The following is a 20,826-nucleotide window of genomic DNA, read 5'->3' on the forward strand; positions in this document are numbered from 1 at the left end:
AAAGTGTTCAGGTGTTGCTGATTATACTGTATGGACTGGAAGCCTCCCACCCCTTATCTTCCAAAACAAAAAGTAGTAGAGACAGAAAACAGAGCAGCAGAGCAACAGAGCATGGAAAAAAACGTAGAGGATAATAACCATAATTATCTAACGTTGAAGGAATAAACTAAATGGAATGCATGCACTGCAATCCTCCACTGGCTGACCTACCTGTATTACGCTGTCTTACACACACACACACACACACACACACACACACACACACACACACACACACACACACACACACACACACACACACAGCTGTACATATGCAGGCATACACACCACAAGCACACTAATACACACACACACACTAAAACACAATACCCAACCCAGCACCACACACTTGCGCTCAAATATGGATGGAATTGGTTAGGAATATCTAACCTTTCTGTACACAGTGTTGTAGAGACAATCCCCACTCTGAGGTGTAGTGAAGCAAGTACACTATAAGCAGGGCCTGTCATGGAGCCCTCTCTACGTGGCTCACACATTTACACACACAAACACTCCTCTGACCTACTCACACAGAGCTGGAGTTAGAGAGAGTGATGAGAGCTGGAAGGAAACAGATCAGATGGAGGTAGAGAGTCATCCACAGATGAGCAGACAGGGGTTAGCGTGTGAGCACAGACCCAAGCAAAGGTGCAGATATATTAGGACTTATTAAGACTGTTCTACAACAACAAGGTGCCAATTTTAGCACACAAACATTCACACATTATACATACATTTATTTTGTTATTGAGTCTGTCTGTCTGTCTGTCTGTCTGTCTGTCTGTCTGTCTGTCTGTCTGTCTGTCTGTCTGTCTGCGTGCGTGCGTGCGTGCGTGTGTTTTTCTATTCTTGAAAGCTTTGTCCTGCACTTGTAGGACCATTACAATTTAAAACAACCCACAATCCTTAACAATGATGGAGGCATTGGGCCAGATGAGCTTCAGGTAGTAGGTATTTCCCAAACACCCACATTCAACCTTATGTGTGAATGGCTCCAACCCTGTATTGTACACCGTGTTGTTTCCTCAATTGACCCCACTGACCCTCAGCTCTCATGTATCCTCTGAACACACTCTTCACTCACTGCATTGGGTTACTAAGTGTACAGCATGATCTAAGGGAAAACAAAGCAGAGTAGCTTTAGAGCCATTCAAGTGGTAAGTGATGTGTAAATGTGAGTTATGATTTAGTCAACATTGGAATGAATGGTGTCGCTTCGTCATTACGTAAGAAAGGGGGACACAACAGAAAAACAGGTGTGCTTGCTGTCTCTCACGCCAAATCTGTCCCACACAGGTGTGTGTAGCCATCTGAGCAGAGTGTGTGTAATCAGATCCAACTTACACACACACATACACACACACAATCACACTTCAACACGCCTCCAGCCCACCATTAGCAATAACAAAGCTGTGTAAAATGTTCTTGGTGCCTCTTCACACTCAATCAGTGTACACATGTTTGTTGTGCAGTGACAGTGATAATGATAGCTAGTGCACATAGCTCTGCTTCCCTATTTTGATTTACCACTGAGTTAACTCTTGACTTCTTGAATTCCAGCTAAACACTTTCACTATTCATGATATTATACTCTAAACCATCTATAGTAGGGATTTATTTGTCAATATGTTATGGAACACTGGTCACTTTAATAATGTTTGCATACTATTTTACTCATTTCATATATACAGTATATACTGTATTCTAGTCAAGGCCATCCTATTCAACTATTGCTGTTTATACTATAAACTATTCTATCCTACGTATTCTACAGATATACTACATATTCTATCCACATACTGTCCATAATGTCTATACATCCCATCACATATATATATATACTGTATTTATGCTCTGGACTCCGACATTGCTCTTCCTAATATTATATATTTCTTAATTCCATTTTTGTACTTTTAGATTTGTGTGTATTGTTAGATATTACTGCACTGTTGGAGCTAGGAACACAAGCATTTCGCTACACCCGCAATAACATTTTCTAAATTTGTGTATGCAACCAATAAAATGTGATTTGATTTGTAATCAGAGATGAAAAATTCTAGTGATAGTGTGTGAGGGTAACCTAGTAGGCCTTCTTTTTCATATAGTGGAAAAGAATGTAGTTGTTTCTGTCTGTGTTGTACCTCAACAGAGCAATTTATATAGGCCTATATACTGTAACTCTCTTACACACAGGTGTCAGGATATTTGCCTTGCATTGGCATATAGACACAAGCACCACATATTAAAAACATTTTAAACCAAAATGGCTGTTCAAGAAGTGGAGCCATGAAACCTTTAGGCTAATCAATTTGTCACTTCCCCCTCCTACTCATGTTAGGTCAAGAGCCCTGCTGTCAAACTGCACATATATATGGACAGAGAGAGGGGGGGATACTAAGGTGAAAGGGTGTGAATAGTTAACGTACAGGGAGGCAGGTAGAGACTGAGAGACAGAGAGAATAGGGAGGAAATGGAGTTTAAAAGGGGCCAAGAGAGATGCCTATACATCTGAGCTATAACACGTATAGAACATGTGTCCATACCGCTGGTACTAAACACCAGGCCTAACCTGGTGTTTAGTACTGGCGTTGCAGTATGACGTGTGTTTTTGTCTTTGTCTTATCCCGTGCAAATAGCCGGTATTTTTTCGAGTAATATCTTAATCTCACTTTCTATCTACGAACTAAATATACTTTCCTGCAACCCGCCTCACCCAATGTGGTACGTATCTGCTATTTTTATTCCTTATAACTGGAACTTCCATCAGGAGCTAGCCAGCTAACTAGATACTAGTCTTTGTTAGCCACGGTAAGCGGTCTTCACCTTTTTCCCGGTCATCAGCCAGTCTTAGCTCGGACAACACCTGCAAGTCTGCACAGCGCGATATCAACCTAGAGCATATCGGACTGCTTCTCTCTACCATATCACCAGATTCCTGCCGCTCCGGATCATTACACTGGATCATCGCAGCTGCAAACGAGTGGCTGCTGTTAGCTAACGCCTCTGTTCCGAAACAAGCACCAGCTAGCCTTGAGCTAACCTCGAGCTAGGCCCATATACCAGCTAATTCTAGGGCTACAATGCCTCCTTTGCCTTTATTGTTGACACAAAGCCCCGCCGATCCATCATGACTGGACTACCAATGTGATCGCCCGATGTGGTCTCAACAGGATATTCTGTTACGATGTCGCCGAAGAACCATCTACTAGCCCCGGCCCGCTAGCTTTTCTGAAAGCTGTATCCCCTGCTCGCCTAGCATAGTAGTGACTACCGAACGGCACCCTAACTCACCTATTGCTGCTCTTTAGATCCTATGATCACTCGGCTGCACAGCTGATGCCCCCTGGACTGTTTCAATAACACGGTACGTCATTTTGTTTACCTGTCGGCCCCAGCCTCGAACTCAGGTCCTGTATGTACCTAACTGACCCGCTCTGCCCATTCATCACCATTTACCCGTTGTTGTCTTAGCTCTCCTGATCAACACCTGTGATTGCTTTATGCCTCTCTCTAATGTCAATATGCCTTGTCTACTGCTGTCTTGGCTAGTTCTTATTGTTTTATTTCACTGTAGATCCCTCAGTCCCGCTCAAAATGCCTCAGATACCTCTTTTGTCCCACTCCACACACATGCAGAGACCTCACCTGTCTTAATTGGTGCCTCCAGAGACGAAACCTCTCTCATCGTCACTCAACGCCTAGGTTTACCTCCACTGTAATCACATCCTACCATATCCTTGTCTGTACATTATGCCTTGAATCTATTCTACCACGCCCAGAAATCTGCTCCTTTTATTCTCTGTCCCCAACGCACTAGACGACCAGGTCTTATAGCCTTTAGCCGTACCCTTATCCTACTCCTCCTCTGTTCCTCTGGTGATGTAGAGGTTAACCCAGGTCCTGTAGCCTCAGTTCCACTCCTATTCCCCAGGTGCTATCATTTGTTGACTTCTGTAACCGTAAAAGCCTTGGTTTCATGCATGTTAACATCAGAAGCCTCCTCCCTAAGTTTGTTTTATTCACTGCTTTAGCACACTCCCCCAACCCTGATGTCCTAGCCGTGTCTGAATCCTGGTTTAGGAAGGTCACCAAAAAGTCTGAAATTTCCATCCCCAACTACAACATTTTCTGCCAAGATAGAACTGCCAAAGGGGGTGGAGTTGCAATCTACTGCAGAGATAGCCTGCAGAGTTCTGTCATGCTATCCAGGTCTGTGCCCAAACAGTTCAAGCTTCTACTTTTAAAAATCCACCTTTCCAGAAATAAGTCTCTCACTGTTGCCGCTTGTTAAAGATCCCCCTCAGCCCCCAGCTGTGCCCGAGACATCATATGTGAATTAATTGCCCCCCATTTATCTTCAGAGTATGTACTGTCAGGTGACCTAAACTGGGATATGCTTAACACCCCGGCCGTCCTACAATCTAAGCTAGATGCCCTCAATCTCACACAAATTATCATGGAACCTACCAGGTACAACCCTAAATCCGTAAACATGGGCACCCTCAGAGATATCATCCTGACCAACCTGCCCTCTAAATACACCTCTGCTGTCTTCAACCAGGATGTACGCGATCACTGCCTCATTGCCTGCGTCCGTAATAGGGCTAAGGTCAAACGACCACCCCTCATCCCTGTCAAACGCTCCCTAAAACACTTCAGCGAGCAGGCCTTTCTAATCAATCTGGCCCAGGAATCCTGGAAGGATATTGACCTCATTCTGTCAGTAGAGGATGCCTGGTTATTCTTTAAAAGTGCTTTCCTCACCATCTTAAATAAGCATGCCCCATTCAAAAAATGTTGAACTAAGAACAGATATAGCCCTTGGTTCACTCCAAACATGACTGCCCTCGACCAGCACAAAAACATCCTGTGGCGTACTGCATTAGCATTGAATAGCCCCAGCGATATGCAACTTTTCAGGGAAGTTAGGAACCAATATACACAGGCAGTTAGGAAAGCAAAGGCTAGCTTTTTCAAACAGAAATGTGAATCCTGTAGCACAAACTCCAAAAGGTTCTGGGACACTGTAAAGTCCATGGAGAATAAGAGCACCTCCTCCCAGCTGCCTACTGCACTGAGGCTAGGAAACACTGTCACCACTGATAAATCTACGATAATTGAGAATTTCAATAAGCATTTTTCTACGGCTGGCCATGCTCTCCTCCTGGCTACCCCTACCCCGGTCAACAGCTCTGCACACCCCACACCAACTTGCCCAAGCCTCCCCCATTTCTCCTTCACCCAAATCCAGATAGCTGATGTTCTGAAAGAGCTGCAAATCTGGACCCCTACAAATCAGCTGGGCTAGACAATTTGGACCCTCTCTTTCTAAAATTATCCGCCGCAATTGTTGCAACCCCTATTACTAGCCTGTTCAACCTCTCTTTCTAATCTTCTGAGATCCATAAAGATGAGAAAGCTGCCGCGGTCATCCCTCTATTCAAAGGGGGAGACACTCTAGACCCAAACTGTTACAGACCTATATCTATCCTACCCTGTCTTTCTAAAGTCTTCGAAAGCCAAGTTAACAAACAGATCACCGACCATTTCGAATCCCACCAAACATTCTCCGCTATGCAATCTGGTTTCCGAGCTGGTCATGGGTGCACCTCAGCCACGCTCAAGGCCATTGATAAAAGACAATACTGTGCAGCTGTATTCATCGACCTGGCCAAGGCTTTCAACTCTGTCAATCACCGCATTCTTATCAGCAGACTCAACAGCCTTGGTTTCTCAAAAGACTGCCTCGCCTGGTTCACTAACTACTTCTCAGATAGAGTTCAGTGTGTCAAATTGGAGGACCTGTTGTTCGGACCTCTGGCAGTCTCTATATGGGTGCCACAGGGTTCAATTCTCGGGCCGACTCTTTTCTCTGTACATATCAATGATGTCGCTCTTGCTGCTGATGATTCTCTGATCCACCTCTATGCAGACGACACCATTCTGTATTCTTCTGGCCCTTCTTTGGACACTGTGTTAAACGAGCTTCAATGCCATACAACACTCCTTCCATGGTCTCCAATGCTAGTAAAACTAAATGCATGCTCTTCAACCGATCGCTGCCCGCACCCGCCCGCCCTTCTAGCATCACTACTCTGGACGGTTCTGACTTAGAATATGTGGACAACTACAAATACCTAGGTGTCTGGTTAGACAGTAAACTCTCCTTCCAGACTCACGTTAAGCATCTCCAATCCAAAATGAAATCTAGAATCGGCTTCCTATTTCGCAACAAAGCATCCTTCCCTCATGCTGCCAAACAGACCATCGTAAAACTGACTATCCTACCAATCCTTGACTTCGGCGATGTCATTTACAAAATAGCCTCCAACACTCTACTCAGCAAATTGGATGTAGTCTATCACAGTGCCATCCGTTTTGTCACCAAAGCCACATATACTACCCACCACTGCGACCTTTATGCTCTCGTTGGCTGGCCCTCGCTTCATATTCATCGCCAAACCCACTGTCTCCAGGTCATCTATAAGTATTTGCTAGGTAAAGCCCCGCCTTATCTCAGCTCACTGGTAACCATAGCAGCACCCACCCGTAGCACGCGCTCCAGCAGGTATATTTCACTGGTCGTCCCCAAAGCCAACTCCCCCTTTGTTCGCCTTTCCTTCCAGTTCTCTGCTGCCAATGACTGGAACGAATTGCAAAAATCACTGAAGCTGGAGACTTATATCTCCCTCACTAACTTTAAGCATCAGCTGTCAGAGCAGCTTACTGATCATTGCACCTGTACACAGCCCATCTGTAAAAAGCCCACCTGTAACGCTTGTCGTTGGAATGAGGAGAGGACCAAAGCGCAGCGTGGTAAGTGTCCATATTCAATTTAATAACTGAACACTAAGAATGCAAAAATAACAGCGTGAATGATACAAAACGAAAACGAAACAGTCCCGTATGGTGAAAACACAAACACAGGAAAACAACCACCCACAAAACACAAAGGAAAACAGGCTACCTAAATATGGCTCCCAATCAGAGACAACGACTGACACCTGCCTCTGATTGGGAACCATACTAGGCCTAAGGTCTAAGGTCAGAACGTGACAGTACCCCCCCCCCCCCCCAAAGGTGCGGACTCCGACCGCAAAACCTGAACCTATAGGGGAGGGTCTGGGTGGGCATTTACCGCGGTGGCGGCTCTGGAGCGGGACGAGGACCCCACTCCACCATAGTCTCGGCCCCCTTCTGTGATACCTTAGGAGCGGCGACCCTCGTCACCGACCCTGGATTCGAGACCCTAGTAAAGGGCACCACTGGACTGAGGGGCACCTCTGGACTGGAGGGAGACTCTGGCAGATCCGGACTGGAGGGAGACTCTGGCAGATCCGGACTGGAGGGAGACTCTGGCAGATCCGGACTGGAGGGAGACTCTGGCAGATCCGGACTGGAGGGAGACTCTGGCAGATCCGGACTGGCGGGCGGCTCAGGCAGATCCGGACTGGCGGGCGGCTCAGGCGGCTCCTGACTGGCGGGCGGCTCAGGCGGCTCAGGACAGACGGGCTGCTCTGGAGGGTCCGGACTGGAGGGACACACAGGAGACTTGGTTCTTAGAACAGGCGCAGTACTCACCAGGCTGGAGAGATCTACTGGAGACCTGGTCCTTGGAGGAGGCACAGGATAGACCGGTCCGTGGAGGCGCACTGGAGGTCTCGAACTAAGGGCCTGAACAACCCGTCCTGGCTGGATGTTGATTTTAGCCCAGCACTTGCGGGGCGCAGGCACAGGACGCACTGGGCTGTGCAGACCCACGAGAGACACAGTGCGTAGGGCTGGTGCCATATAACACGGACCGAGGAGACGCACTGGAGACCAGATGCGCTGTGCAGGCTTCATCGCACCTGGCTCGATGCCCACTCTAGCCCGGCCGATACGAGGAGCGGCAATGTAGCGCACCGGGCTATGCGTGCGCACTGGGGATATCGTGCGCTTCTCCGCATAACACGGTGCCTGCCCGGACCACCTCTCTCCACGGTAAGCACGGGGAGTTGGCTCAGGTCTCCTATCTGACTTAGCCACACTCCCCGTGTGCCTAAGTCAGCGCAGCGTGGTAAGTGACCATATTCAATTTAATAACTGAACACTAAGAATGCAAAAATAACAACGTGAATGATACAAAACGAAACAGTCCCGTATGGTGAAAACACAGACACAGGAAAACAACCACCCACAAAACACAAAGGAAAACAGGCTACCTAAATATGGCTCCCAATCAGAGACAACGACTGCCACCTGCCTCTGATTGGGAACCATACTAGGCCAAACACATAGAAATATAACCATAGAACAAAACATAGAAAAACAACATAGAATGCCCACCCCAACTCACGCTCTTGACCAAACTCAAATAAAGACATAAAAAAGGAACTAAGGTCAGAACGTGACACCACCAAGCTACCTCATCCCAATATTTGTATTTATTTTCTTCTCCTTTGCACCCCAGTATCTCTACTTGCACATTCATCTTCTGCACTTCTATCACTCCAGTGTTTAATTGCTAAATTGTAATTATTTCACCAATATGGCCTATTTATTGCCTTACCTCCCTAATCTTACTACATTTGAACACACTGTATATAGACTTTTCTATTGTGTTATTGACTGTACGTTTGATTATCCCATGTGTAACTCTGTGTTGTTTGTGTTGTACCGCTTTGCTTTATCTTGGCCAGGTCGCAATTGTAAATGAGAACTTGTTCTCAACTGCCCTAACTGGTTAAATAAAGGGGAAATAAAATATAATAACCTGAACAGTGTAAATCTGAGCTTTATGGGCTGTTAGCTTTAGGTAATCGCTCACATTGACAACACACAGCAGGTGTGTTTGTGTATGTATGTATGTGTATATATGTGTGTGTATGTGGGTGGGGGGGGGGGGGGGGGTGAGAGAGACATAATATGACATTTAAAATGTCTTTATTCCTTTGGAGCTTTGGTGAGAGTAATGTTTACTGTTAATCCTTGTTTATTTCACTTTTGATTATTATCTATTTCAATAGCTTTGATAATGTAAACATATGTTTCCCATGCCATGAAGCCCCTTGAATTGAATTTAAATTGAATTGAGAGAGAGATGGGGGTTGGAGAGGGAGAGAGGGAGAGAAGGGGGTGGGAGGGAGAGAGGGGGGTTGGAGAGGGAGAGAGAGAGAGAGAGAGAGAGAGAGAGAGAGAAAGAGACAGAAAGAGACAGAGACAGAGAAAGAGAACTATGGTAAAACAACATTACTCTGTACATCTCAATTTTTTTCAGTGAAGCTGTTTCTTGTGTGAGGCAAATAGCAATTTTCTGAGCTGTATATTATTAATCTATAATCAATCTCAATGCTCTTTCAACGAAGGCTGTTTAACCTTATCCTGATAGCATTTTTGCTTGAATTAGGCTCTGTAAGTTTACACTGACCAGAAACATTCTCTAACTGTAAGCAGCACTGTTTATGTATTTTGTTGGCCCATTCACTCAGAATTGCTGGAAACAATTTTGTTTTGGAAACACAACCAGAGGGGAATTATATACCTGAAGCAGCTGTAACTCTATCCAGACATTATGCTCCAGCCATGTATACTCTACTGTGCGATTGGCTCCAGTTTGAGCATAGGCCTATTCCTACTGTAAACCAAATCATGAAACACACTGCATATTATTTGAGTTAAGACCGTGAAAGCAGACGAACATCTTCAATAGGATAGGCATGTTTCCCTTGATATAGCATACCACGTTGAGAAACATGATGAACGTCTAGTTCTGACATGAGACTGTAAAGGCTATAGTTGCAGCCGAGATCTAGAGGAACTGGATGAGATGTATTTACGAGTTGGAGTAATAAGATATGTATAATGACATGTTAATTGATATAGGCCTACTGTGGTGGATAAGCTAAAGTATTCTGTTAACATGGTTCAGAGTTTTGCGGAATGAATTCCTGCTCATCAACAGGGTCATGATAGCTTGGTATGCGCTCTATTTCTCTCCAATACACAAATATTCGCTTTGCATTGTTGCCTATAGGTTTTCGAGTAGGTAGGAATGTTATGCGTCATTTTCTGTACGTTTACCGGTGGGTTGGAACGTTAATTAAATCGTATATACAGATTACTTAGATTACTTACTATAGACCTGGTGTATGGGAGTAGGCTAGGCCTATGCCACCATGTTCGGCCGTTCCCGGGTGAATGCATTTAACCCTGACAGATTTTGATTAAATAACCGCCATCGCAAATGAGCAGTAGCAACAAAGTGGATTTATTGCGAGGAAGAAAATTACCTGGGAAATATAGAAATAGAAATACATAATCTACTGATGATATAGGCTACTGTGGTGTTTTTTTCCAGAAAGAGGAAACAGGGCACATGTAATTTATTAACCTCCATCAGAAACTCATTAAATCAGACGAGTGTTGTGTTTGGTTCCAGCGCGCGTGGAAGGTAGCCCGGTGTCCCCTCTGTACCTATGGGTCGTGGAAGGGTCTGATCGTGACTTATAATGAGTTGAGAGAAAGTCTATTTGAGGTATGCTAAGGAGTAAGGTCAGGGGTGAGATAACGGGCAATGGACATCAGTGCCCGCTGTCTGAACGCAACGGTTGAGATGCGCAAACTTGGTCAGGTTTTTATGGAAAGGAAGGGAACATCTTTCCCCAAGAAAATATAAAATATGGCGCGCTGCTTTGCGTATGTGAGAAAAAACAGGCCTAAGTAGTATCAAAAGGGTAATCATTGGAGCTCACTCGCTCGCTTTCTCTCTCTCTCTATCTATATATTTCGCTCTCTATTAGACACACATACGACGTGAAACAAACAAGACACAGAAACACAGCATCCAAGACAGTCTGTTTAGTATCCTCACCACAACAGACCAGACTCCACAGGTGCATCTCTTGACTTGAAGCCAGGTGCTCAGAGTCGCTGTGTTCCGGGTACTGCACCTCACGCATGCCGCGCCTTGCGTGACCAAGGTGATAATTACGCACTGACTGCGTGTTTACTGAAGTCTCGAGCTATCTCCTGACGTGGGAAAATTTCAACGTGTGTTAAAGAATGCAGACACATTAAAAATAGCGTTCCAGAATGCGCTCATCGTTCTATCTGTCTGGTAGTAGGCTGAGGTAGGAGTCTCATGGCTCGGTCAGTGTACTGACAAGTGATTTTGGAGTGAGGCCGTGAGAGAAAGCCACAGCAAACACAAATATACAGACAGTGCGTAACCGATGCCGTGTGCGTGTGTGTGTGTGTGTTAGAGTGTGTATTTGTGTGAGAAATGTGCGCATCCAGCCAGCAGAACCAACCGCGGGTCGCGCGGGCTTGTTTGCCTGCCCGGTGAACCCGGTAACGCACACAGGCAGGCAGCGGAGCGCGAAGGAATATTTCACATTCATCCTAAGTCCAAATAGCCTCCGGGCTGCGAAGAGGTGTGGCGGAGAAGACAGTTTAATGATTATCACTCACCCCGGGCCAAGCTCATAACTCATGTAACTTTCCGACCTTTTGCTGCGTCGTTACCCCTGCTTAGAGAGAGAGAGATTGAGATTTTCCCTTTTGTACTTTAACTATTTGCACATCATTACAACACTGTATATATACATAATATGACATTTGAAATGTCTTTATTATTTTGGAACTTTTGTGAGTGTAATGTTTACTGTTCATTGTTATTGTTTATTTCACTTTTGTTTATTATCTATTTCACTTGCTTTGGCAATGTAAACATACGTTTTCCATGCCAATAAAGCCCTTAAATTTAAATTGAATTGAATTGAATTGAGAGAGAGAGAGAGAGAGAGAGAGAGAGAGAGAGAGAGAGAGAGAGAGAGAGAGAGAGAGAGAGAGAGAGAGAGAGAGCGAGCGAGCGAGAGAGAGACAGGGTGAAGAGGGGTTGACCATAGGAGAGAGTGGTACAGGACAGATATTAGTCTGTAATTCTAGAAGCGAGAGCATGATAAAAACATATGTACTGATGAGATAAATAATGCTGATATAGGCTATAGGTCTAGAGTTAAAAATCTCAGAGCACCCATATCGCCAAGTGGTCTCATCACTCTCCTGGTCTCGTTCGTATAAGCTACTGCATGTCAAGCACTAACCCACTGGGCACAAACGTCAATTCAACGTTTTGTTTCCCTTTCATTTGAACTTCTGTGCCATTCTGTGAACTATACATGACCTTTCAGGTAATCCTCGCTTTGCAAATGCAGGGCTTGCCTTTATTTTAACCCGAGTTTACATATTGCATTACTATGGAGCTAACCTAAACCCATCTATTTTTACTGTGTTGTCATCTCGGTATTGACTCAGCAGTACTTCCCCTTTCCAGAGAAGTCATATGTTGAGGGAGGAGTCCCCAACACCTTGTATTATCATGGGGCCTGAACTTAAGAATGTAAAATGTACTTTAGGATTAGGCTACAAATGGTGTGTGTGTGTGTGTGTGTGTGTGTGTGTGTGTGTGTGTGTGTGTGTGTGTGTGTGTGTGTGTGTGTGTGTGTGTGTGTGTGTGTGTGTGTGTGTGTGTGTGTGTGTGTGTGTGTGTGTGTGTGTGTTTTATGCACAACCTTTGATATAGCTCTTAAGCTTTGTGGGAGGGGAGATGTTGTTATTCTTTGAACAAACAATGGGAGGAACTTTGAGAGCTCCTAACATTAAAGACAGATTAAGATGGCTGATAGACACAACAGAAGAGGGGATGATTCAAAGACTTCTTTCCTCTTTTGTTGTTCTTTGTTCTGTTCAAGAGAAATTTGCATACGAACTTCCCACAACTTTCTGTGAATGGTGCAGGATAGTTGCTTGGCTTTGGAACATTCTCAACACATTTAAGGAACTTGACAAAAAAGCGTTATTTTCCTGGTATTTTATTACTTCAAACATGGTTACAATTCATTTCAATATTGGTAATGTTCTAGGAATGTTCTCCAACTGGTGGGAATTTCAGTACTTCAGCATAAGGATTTCCTACAGGTTTCCTCATGGGTCTATTCAAATGTAATTGTTCCGAGAACGTTAAGAAAACTTTCCATGAAAACCACAAGAAAACTTTAAAAGTTCTAAGAATGTAATTTAAAAACATATACATTCCGTTCTCAGCATAAACAAAAGTCTTATCTTCTACCTTGTTGAGTATGTTCAGGTGTGTTGGCGGGCCCATTCAATGGTCACACCTGATCTTAATGACTGCTTGTTTCCTTTGAAATGGGGTCTCTTTGAATAGACTAAAATGAACAGCTTTGTATGACTTTAAAAAACATGGCACGCTATCTCCATCCTGGTTGTGCAGTGGACTAATTCCATGGATAAAGAACAGAAGATCATAAATTCGAATCTCACTGACACTGTGTGACAATAAAAAATACATGTGTTTGCATGATTAATGCCTAAGCAAATGAATTTCCTTGTGTCCTATCTGTGCTTGGAGTTAAGAACAGTTAACACAAACTAAGCTACACTACATGACCAATGTGGACACCTGCTTGTTGAACATGTCATTCTAAAATCATGGGCATTAAACATGGATTTGGTCCCCCCTTTGCTGCTATAAATAACAGCCTCCACTCTTCTGGGAAGGATTTCCACTAGATGTTGGAACATTGCTGCGGGGACTTGATTCCATTTAGCCACAGGCGCATTAGTGAGGTCGGGCACTGATGTTGGGCGATTAGGCCTGGCTCGGAGTCGACGTTCCAATTCATCCCAAAGGTATTTGATGGGGTTGAGGTCAAGGCTCTGTGCAGGCCAGTCAAGTTCTTCCACACCGATCTCGACAAACCATTTATGTATGGACCTCGCTTTGTGCACGGGGGCAACATGCTGAAACAGGAAAGGGCCTTCCCTAAACTTTTGCCACAAAGTTGGAAGCACAAAATCGTCTAGAATGTCATCGTATGCTGTGGCGTTAAGATTTCCTTTCCCTGGAACTAAGGGGCCTAGCTTGAACCATGAAAAACAGCCCTAGACCATTTTTCCTCCTCCACCAAACTTTACAGTTGGTACCATGCATTGGGGCAGGTAGTGTTCTCCTGGCAGCCCCCAAACCCAGATTTGCCCATCGGACTGCCAGATGGTGAAGCCTGATTCATCACTCCAGAGAACGCATTTCCACTGCTCCAGAGTCCAATGGCGGCAAGCTTTAACACCACTCCAGCCGATGCTTGGTATTGCCTATGGTGATCTTAGGCTGGTGTTGGCTTGGCCATGAAAACCTATTTTATGAAACTACCGACGAACAGTTCTTGTGCTGACGTTGATTCCAGAGGCAGTTTGGAACTCGGTAGTGAATGTTGCAACTGAGGGCAGATGACTTTTACGCTTTATGTGCTTTAGAAATTGCCGGTCCCGTTCTGTAAGCATGTGTGGCCTTCTACTTCACTGGTGAGACGTTTTTGCTCCTAGACGTTTCCACTTCACAATAACAACACTTACAGTTGACAGGGCAGCTCTAGCAGGTCAGAAATTTGACGAACTGACTTGTTGGAAGGGTGACATCCTATGACGGTGCCATGTTGAAAGTCACTGAGCTCTTCAGTACATTCTACTGCCGATGTTTGTTTATGGAGATTGTGTTAGCAGTGTTATAAAACTTCTTATTGAAATATGTTCTCGGAACTTTAATTACTTTCAAATAACCTATCATTTTCATTCTCAGAATGTTAATTAAACCTCCCATGAAAACTTTCAGAAAACCATAGTAAAACGTAGTACATAGTAGAACCTCCTTGCAACCTAAAAATGTTTGTTCGCAGAACAGGCAATATTTTTACTTCCATTCTCAGAATGTTTAAAATTCTTTCCATTTTATGTTCCCACAACTTCCAAGGAACCAAATGTGCTAGCTGGGTGGTTATTATGCAAAGACAGGAAATGTTAGATTAGACCTCGAGCAAGGTGTTTTAGTTCAGAACCACCGTAAATGTATTGATTAAATATAATTGTAAATCAATTTAAGAGTGACCTGAGATTCTCTACAAACATAAACATGACAAACGTAAACACATCTGTGTGTGCCTGTCTGGTAAATGCACCCCATCTCACGCTAAACTCTTTTCTGGTACACAATCTACAGTCATGCAGGTGAGTCACTCACTCAGGTGTGTGTGTGTGTGTGTGTGTGTGTGTGTGTGTGTGTGTGTGTGTGTGTGTGTGTGTGTGTGTGTGTGTGTGTGTGTGTGTGTGTGTGTGTGTGTGTGTGTGTGTGTGTGTGTGTGTGTGTGAGAGAGAGAGAGAGAGAGATTGGAGCTCTCTAGAATATATGAACAATACACATAGTTCTTCTCCCCTCCTCCTTCTAACTTTAGCTTTCTATGTGTTTATTTTTGTTTTACATACTCCTGTGTGGCACAGAGGAGCGTGCAATCATAAATCCCTCAATCGCTTCAATGGATTTGAGATTACTCTGAGTTTGAGACGCTAGACCACGCCCCCCGTGGGCTGTCTCTCGCGGAGGGATTATATTATAACAGGGCGCGTGTGTCTCCGGAGACAAATCTACTTTCAGCTGCTAAACAGGCACGAGTTTGGGTGCCTCCCGTTCCTCTGTACATCGGAGCTCCTCGGACCGAAACAGACAGACAGGTGCACTGACTCCACCACTGAAACAGACTCACAGGCTACACCTGCGCCTCTCTAAAGAACTACCACAGACAGTCAGATTGTCTTACTTTCTGATGAGGAGAACCGCACTGTACTGCAACGAACTCTGACAGGTGAGAGGAGGAGGGGGGAAACAATAAATATAAAAAATGAAACTTGAAGTGTTCTCCGCAAGCCACTTCGTTCAGAAGCCTATGGAGGTTTGCAGTCACAGTGATGCGGAAGGTAGCGTCCCCTCTCCCCTATCCGGGGACGAGCTGGGCTCAGACGGGGACTGCGTGGCCAACAGTCCGGCACCTGCTACCCCGAGCAGCAGCGATGGCAAGGGAAAGCCCTACACCCGCAGACCCAAGCCGCCCTACTCCTACATCGCACTCATTGCCATGGCCATCCGGGACTCCGGCAGCGGCCGGTTGACTCTGGCCGAGATCAACGACTACTTGATGAAGAAGTTCCCGTTCTTCCGGGGCAGCTACACCGGCTGGAGGAACTCGGTGCGCCACAACCTGTCGCTGAACGACTGTTTCCTCAAGGTGCTCCGGGACCCTTCCAGGCCATGGGGCAAGGACAACTACTGGATGCTGAACCCGCACAGCGAGTACACCTTCGCTGACGGGGTGTTCCGTCGCAGGAGGAAGCGCATCACTAAGGGCCGGTCCGGTGGTTCCAATAAGGACACCGAGACCCCTGACATCCAGACACCAGGCGAGGAGACTCGCATCTCGGCCCCTGCATCTGTGCCCTCCCGGGAGGAGAGGGTGATGGGAGCCAAGTTCTCCAGCTCTTCCAGCTCCTTCTCCATCGATAGCATCCTCAGCAAGCCCTTCATACGTAGGGAGGACAGAGACCACACCGATAGAGACAGTGCACATGTCAACCCCGGTGCCCACCGGCTCTACTGGCCCGCGGGTTCTCACCACATGCTGCCCTACACACTGGCCTACCCACCGCTACCCGCTGTTATGGCACACGCACATGCACAGCACTCTTACCCCCAGGTCAGCACCGGCGCGTCACACATGTTGAACGTGTACAGGTGCAGCCTCGCGGAGCACGCAGAGCACACCAGGGACCCACTCACAGCTCTCCACATGACGTCGCAGGGCCACATGCCAAACTCAGAGGCTGCTTTCTCCCCTGTGAAGATGCACACAGCGCGAGTTGGCAGCTGTCATCCTTTCCAGATAGATTCATTGCTCTCCTAAAGCCAACGTAACAGACGATAATGTAATTATGTATCTTAAATTTGCCATGTGCACTTTCCTATGCGCTCTACGTTTTTCGAATGTCTTAAAAAAGGGCATTTCAGTGCATTTAACTGTTTCTGATTATAACAAGTCGTTTAGCGGTGATGAATAACGTAATGTATTATTGTTGTCATGACTTTATTTCTATCTGGTTACTACTAGGACCAGGCAAATTAGTTGCAATCTGACATGCCTTTCCACTGTGTGTGTGTGTGTGTGTGTGTGTGTGTGTGTGTGTGTGTGTGTGTGTGTGTGTGTGTGTGTGTGTGTGTGTGTGTGTGTGTGTGTGTGTGTGTGTGTGTGTTACGTGGTTTTTAGGTCATTTCTAATGTAAACGACGGCTACCATGTGCCAACAATTTGAAAAATATAGTACTATGTATGTGTTGATGTAGTTTTGTATGACTTGCTGAAAAATATTGTATTTTAAAATATTTGTTGGATTGTTGATTACTCCATGTAAGGAGGCTGCACAAAAAGAAATGAAATACACTGTCTGTTTTCCTAAACATCGATTCATGCATGGACGATATTTTTTATGAGAGATTAAATAAAAACTTATTGGGGAAAAAATGATCGAAGCAAACCAGGAGTATTTAATTTTTTATATTGCTCTTGCCTTATCTTTACCTAAAGGAAAATAAAGAATCATCTATATTTTTCCATTAATTATAGGCCTACTTGAAGTGTGTTTGGAATCAGAGGGCGGAAAAAGTTTGCATGGGTGATCAGAGGAAGATCCGATATCTGCCTGGAACTGGAAAGGCGTAGCGCCTGGCAACACTGGCGCTGTTTTGGCATCCTCACCACTTAAACTAGCCTGCTGAAGTTCCAGAGGAATGAAGAGAAAGATATACAATCATTTCAGACATCTGCCTACTCTGCACGGCAAGGCACAATTAGGAAACAGCAGTGTTAGGCACAGAGAGGGATATACATTCACAGATTTACAATACTTACATTTCACCCCTCTGTCTTCTTCTCTGCCTGCACCGCACGGAACGTCACAGCTAAGGAAGCAACACTGTTAGGCACAAATTACAGCTCGGTTGAGCTATTTCTAAATATTTAAGGGTGGTGAGATCGGTCCCAGAATGGGGAGTGCTGAATTATGTCAAGTAAATCATAGAATCTGATGCTTTACACAAAGGATCATTAACTTTAACTGCAACACACGTCTAGGAAGGTTGTTCCGAGTGAGGGGGTTTGAGTTCAGTTATTACAGACATTTAGCTGCACAATAGCAAATCATGTGTAGTTATAATGTACGGTATCTATTAAGCACAGTGAAAACATACACGTCTCCTCAAGCTCTTCTGTATAGGTTCGAGGATGAAATCTCAGACTTGGGACAAATGCACTCTGTCTCTAAATGTAAACTATGGTTTATGCTTAAGGATAAATTGTAGGCCTACCATAGCATGCCACCCAAACTATGGTGTACTCATTAAACATGATCTGTTCTGTGGCGTTCACACGACGGTAAGAAACGTGCCTGGGATCTGGGTCTCCAATAAACATTGTACAATCAAATATAGCTTGTTCAAATATGACATTTGAATTTACTCTGCCTTGTAGCTTGTTCTCGTTTCAAGTTACGCAATTCAAAATGTCATACTGAAATAATAATAGGCTAATACATACTACTACTAATTATAATAATTATTATTATTATAAAACAGTGCATTTCATGTTTTTTTTTTTTATCACAAACATTTGAAAAAATATATTAGACCTTTTTCATCCTGCTATAGGCTATGTTGAGGATTTTTTTAAACACATGACAAACATTAAATAAATGTTCTGATTTTCTGAGTAAGATTTACAACAACATCTTTAGAATACAAAAAAAGATGTGGGATGAATTACGACATTTAGCCTACCTGTCCACAACAACGAAGACACAGACCTGCGTATGCTAAACGATAAGCTATACAAATAACTTTTACCAAAACAATGTTTCCAAATGAAATGACCAAAAGACAAGTTGGACTATTGTAAGGGTATAATAATGAGAAACAATCATTTTGGCTGGCTACTTCATGCGCCAAGTCTATAAATGATCACAACACACTTCCAATAAAACCTAAATGATTTGACCTTTCAACACGGACAGGGGATATATGGGGGTTATCCATCGAAGCACGGATGCAGTCCACGGTCCTGAGGGAAACCCTCGATGTCATCACATGTAGTGTCGCCCACATTAATTACGATTCCCGTTATCCTAACAATGTCAGGCCTAATGTTATTGACAAAGTTGTAGACTATCACTAGCAAGTGCTGTATCTAGACAAACACTGTAAAATAGTATACATAGAAAATATCGTGAATAGTGCATTATTTTATTGTGGACCAATGAGAAATGAGCCTATAGGCTAATGAGAAAGATAATCTCAAAAATTGCTCAATTGATAAACGATCAAATCTGAAAAGAAAAAGAGCAAATGTGTTGATACATTTGCCATTTCCCATTTGCATTTGACCCTGTCTTTCTTGCGAGGGGTTATCAGTCCCTCATCGATCTGGGCACAAATAGAACGGAAGACATTCTTGCTTAGGCCCATACATGTTTCTACAAATACAATGCATGTGTACAAATATTTTGACATAAAACATTATCTGTCCGTCCTCCTCAATCATGCACATTGATGCATAGACCCAGGACTATACTATGCTAACAAAAATAACCTGACATGTGTCACTATAGTTTCACTCTGCAGTCTGCAAACTCGGTCCTGGGACCCCCCTTAGATGCACGTTTTGTTTTTTTCCCTATCACTACATAGCTGATTCAAATAACCAACTCATCATCAAGCTTTGTTTAGCTGTGTAGTGCTAGGGCAAAAACCAAAACGTGCAACCGGCGGTCTAGGTGACAGGTAAGAGGGTTGAGTCCCGTTCCAGGAACAATGCTGCAACCTGCAGGTGAAATCCCGGAACAGCACACCTGTATGCTACGCACTGGGCAGAGCACTAGCACTGACGGCCATAACAGGTGAACGCTCCATCAATGTAGGCCACCGTTATGTTTTCATTCTATAGCCTAGGACTAGCTCTCGCTGGTGTGTGGAACAGGAACTAGTTAAGATATGGCGTATCCTAATAAACTGAATACATGCCTGAATCTGAGAGCAGTAGACACTGGGCTCCATTCAATCCGTATCGCCGAAGGAACCCGGAAGATCCGCGTTCAAATGTCATTTCCGATTGAGCCGACGTATGCAGTGTTTACCGTGAAAGCAGTTTCTGCCACCGCGGGAACATTGCCTTGAATTGTCAATCGCGATATATAATAGGGATCTTCAGCGCTATTGATTGAATAGAAACCTAAATATTATGTCGTTCTGGTCCAGGGTTTAGGCCTGCAGTCCAGGCACAATGTTAGGAAGTTCAAACAGTCAGTCACTCTGCAGGCCGCTGAACCGCGCCTGAGCTTCTGGAGAAAGAACCTGGTACTCTCAGCACAAAAGTCCGAGTTGAGCTGGACAGGAAGCGCGGCTGCTGGGGCGCCTGAAAGAAGACATAAAGACGCACATTACCGTTAAAATACGCTGGAAAGAGCTATTTAAACTATGTTTCATCTCTTCAAAAGGAGTAAAAAAAATGCTCAGGCAAGATGTAGGCACTTGTCAAAAGAAGTGAGGAGAGGTCAAAGTAGGCCATAGGCCTATGAGAAGGACTAACAACCAGTGGTGCAAAGTACTTAGGGGTATCTGTTTTTTGGGGTATCTGTACTTTACTGTTTATATTTTTGACTACTTTTACTTAATCACATTCCTAAAGAAAATAATGTGCTTTTTACTCCATATATTTTCCCTGACACCCAAAAGTACTCATTACATTTTGAATGCTTAGCAGGACAGAACATGGTCCAATTCACACACTTATCAAGATAACAACCCTCCTCATCCCTACTGCCTCTGATCTGGCGGACTCACTAAACACAAATGCTT

At 44.5% G+C, this 20,826-nt stretch overlaps 1 protein-coding gene across 1 annotated transcript; it reads left to right on the forward strand.

Moving 5' to 3' along the window:
- The first annotated feature begins 15,773 nt into the window (after positions 1 to 15,773).
- On the forward strand, positions 15,774 to 16,829 carry LOC120054300 (forkhead box protein Q1-like). Its single transcript, XM_039001714.1, has one exon. It carries the CDS (start codon positions 15,774 to 15,776, stop codon positions 16,827 to 16,829), a length of 1,056 nt encoding a protein of 351 aa, XP_038857642.1.
- Positions 16,830 to 20,826: the final 3,997 nt, after the last annotated feature.

This window comes from Salvelinus namaycush, chromosome 10, assembly GCF_016432855.1.
Source record: "Salvelinus namaycush isolate Seneca chromosome 10, SaNama_1.0, whole genome shotgun sequence".
NCBI classification, from domain to species: domain Eukaryota; kingdom Metazoa; phylum Chordata; class Actinopteri; order Salmoniformes; family Salmonidae; genus Salvelinus; species Salvelinus namaycush.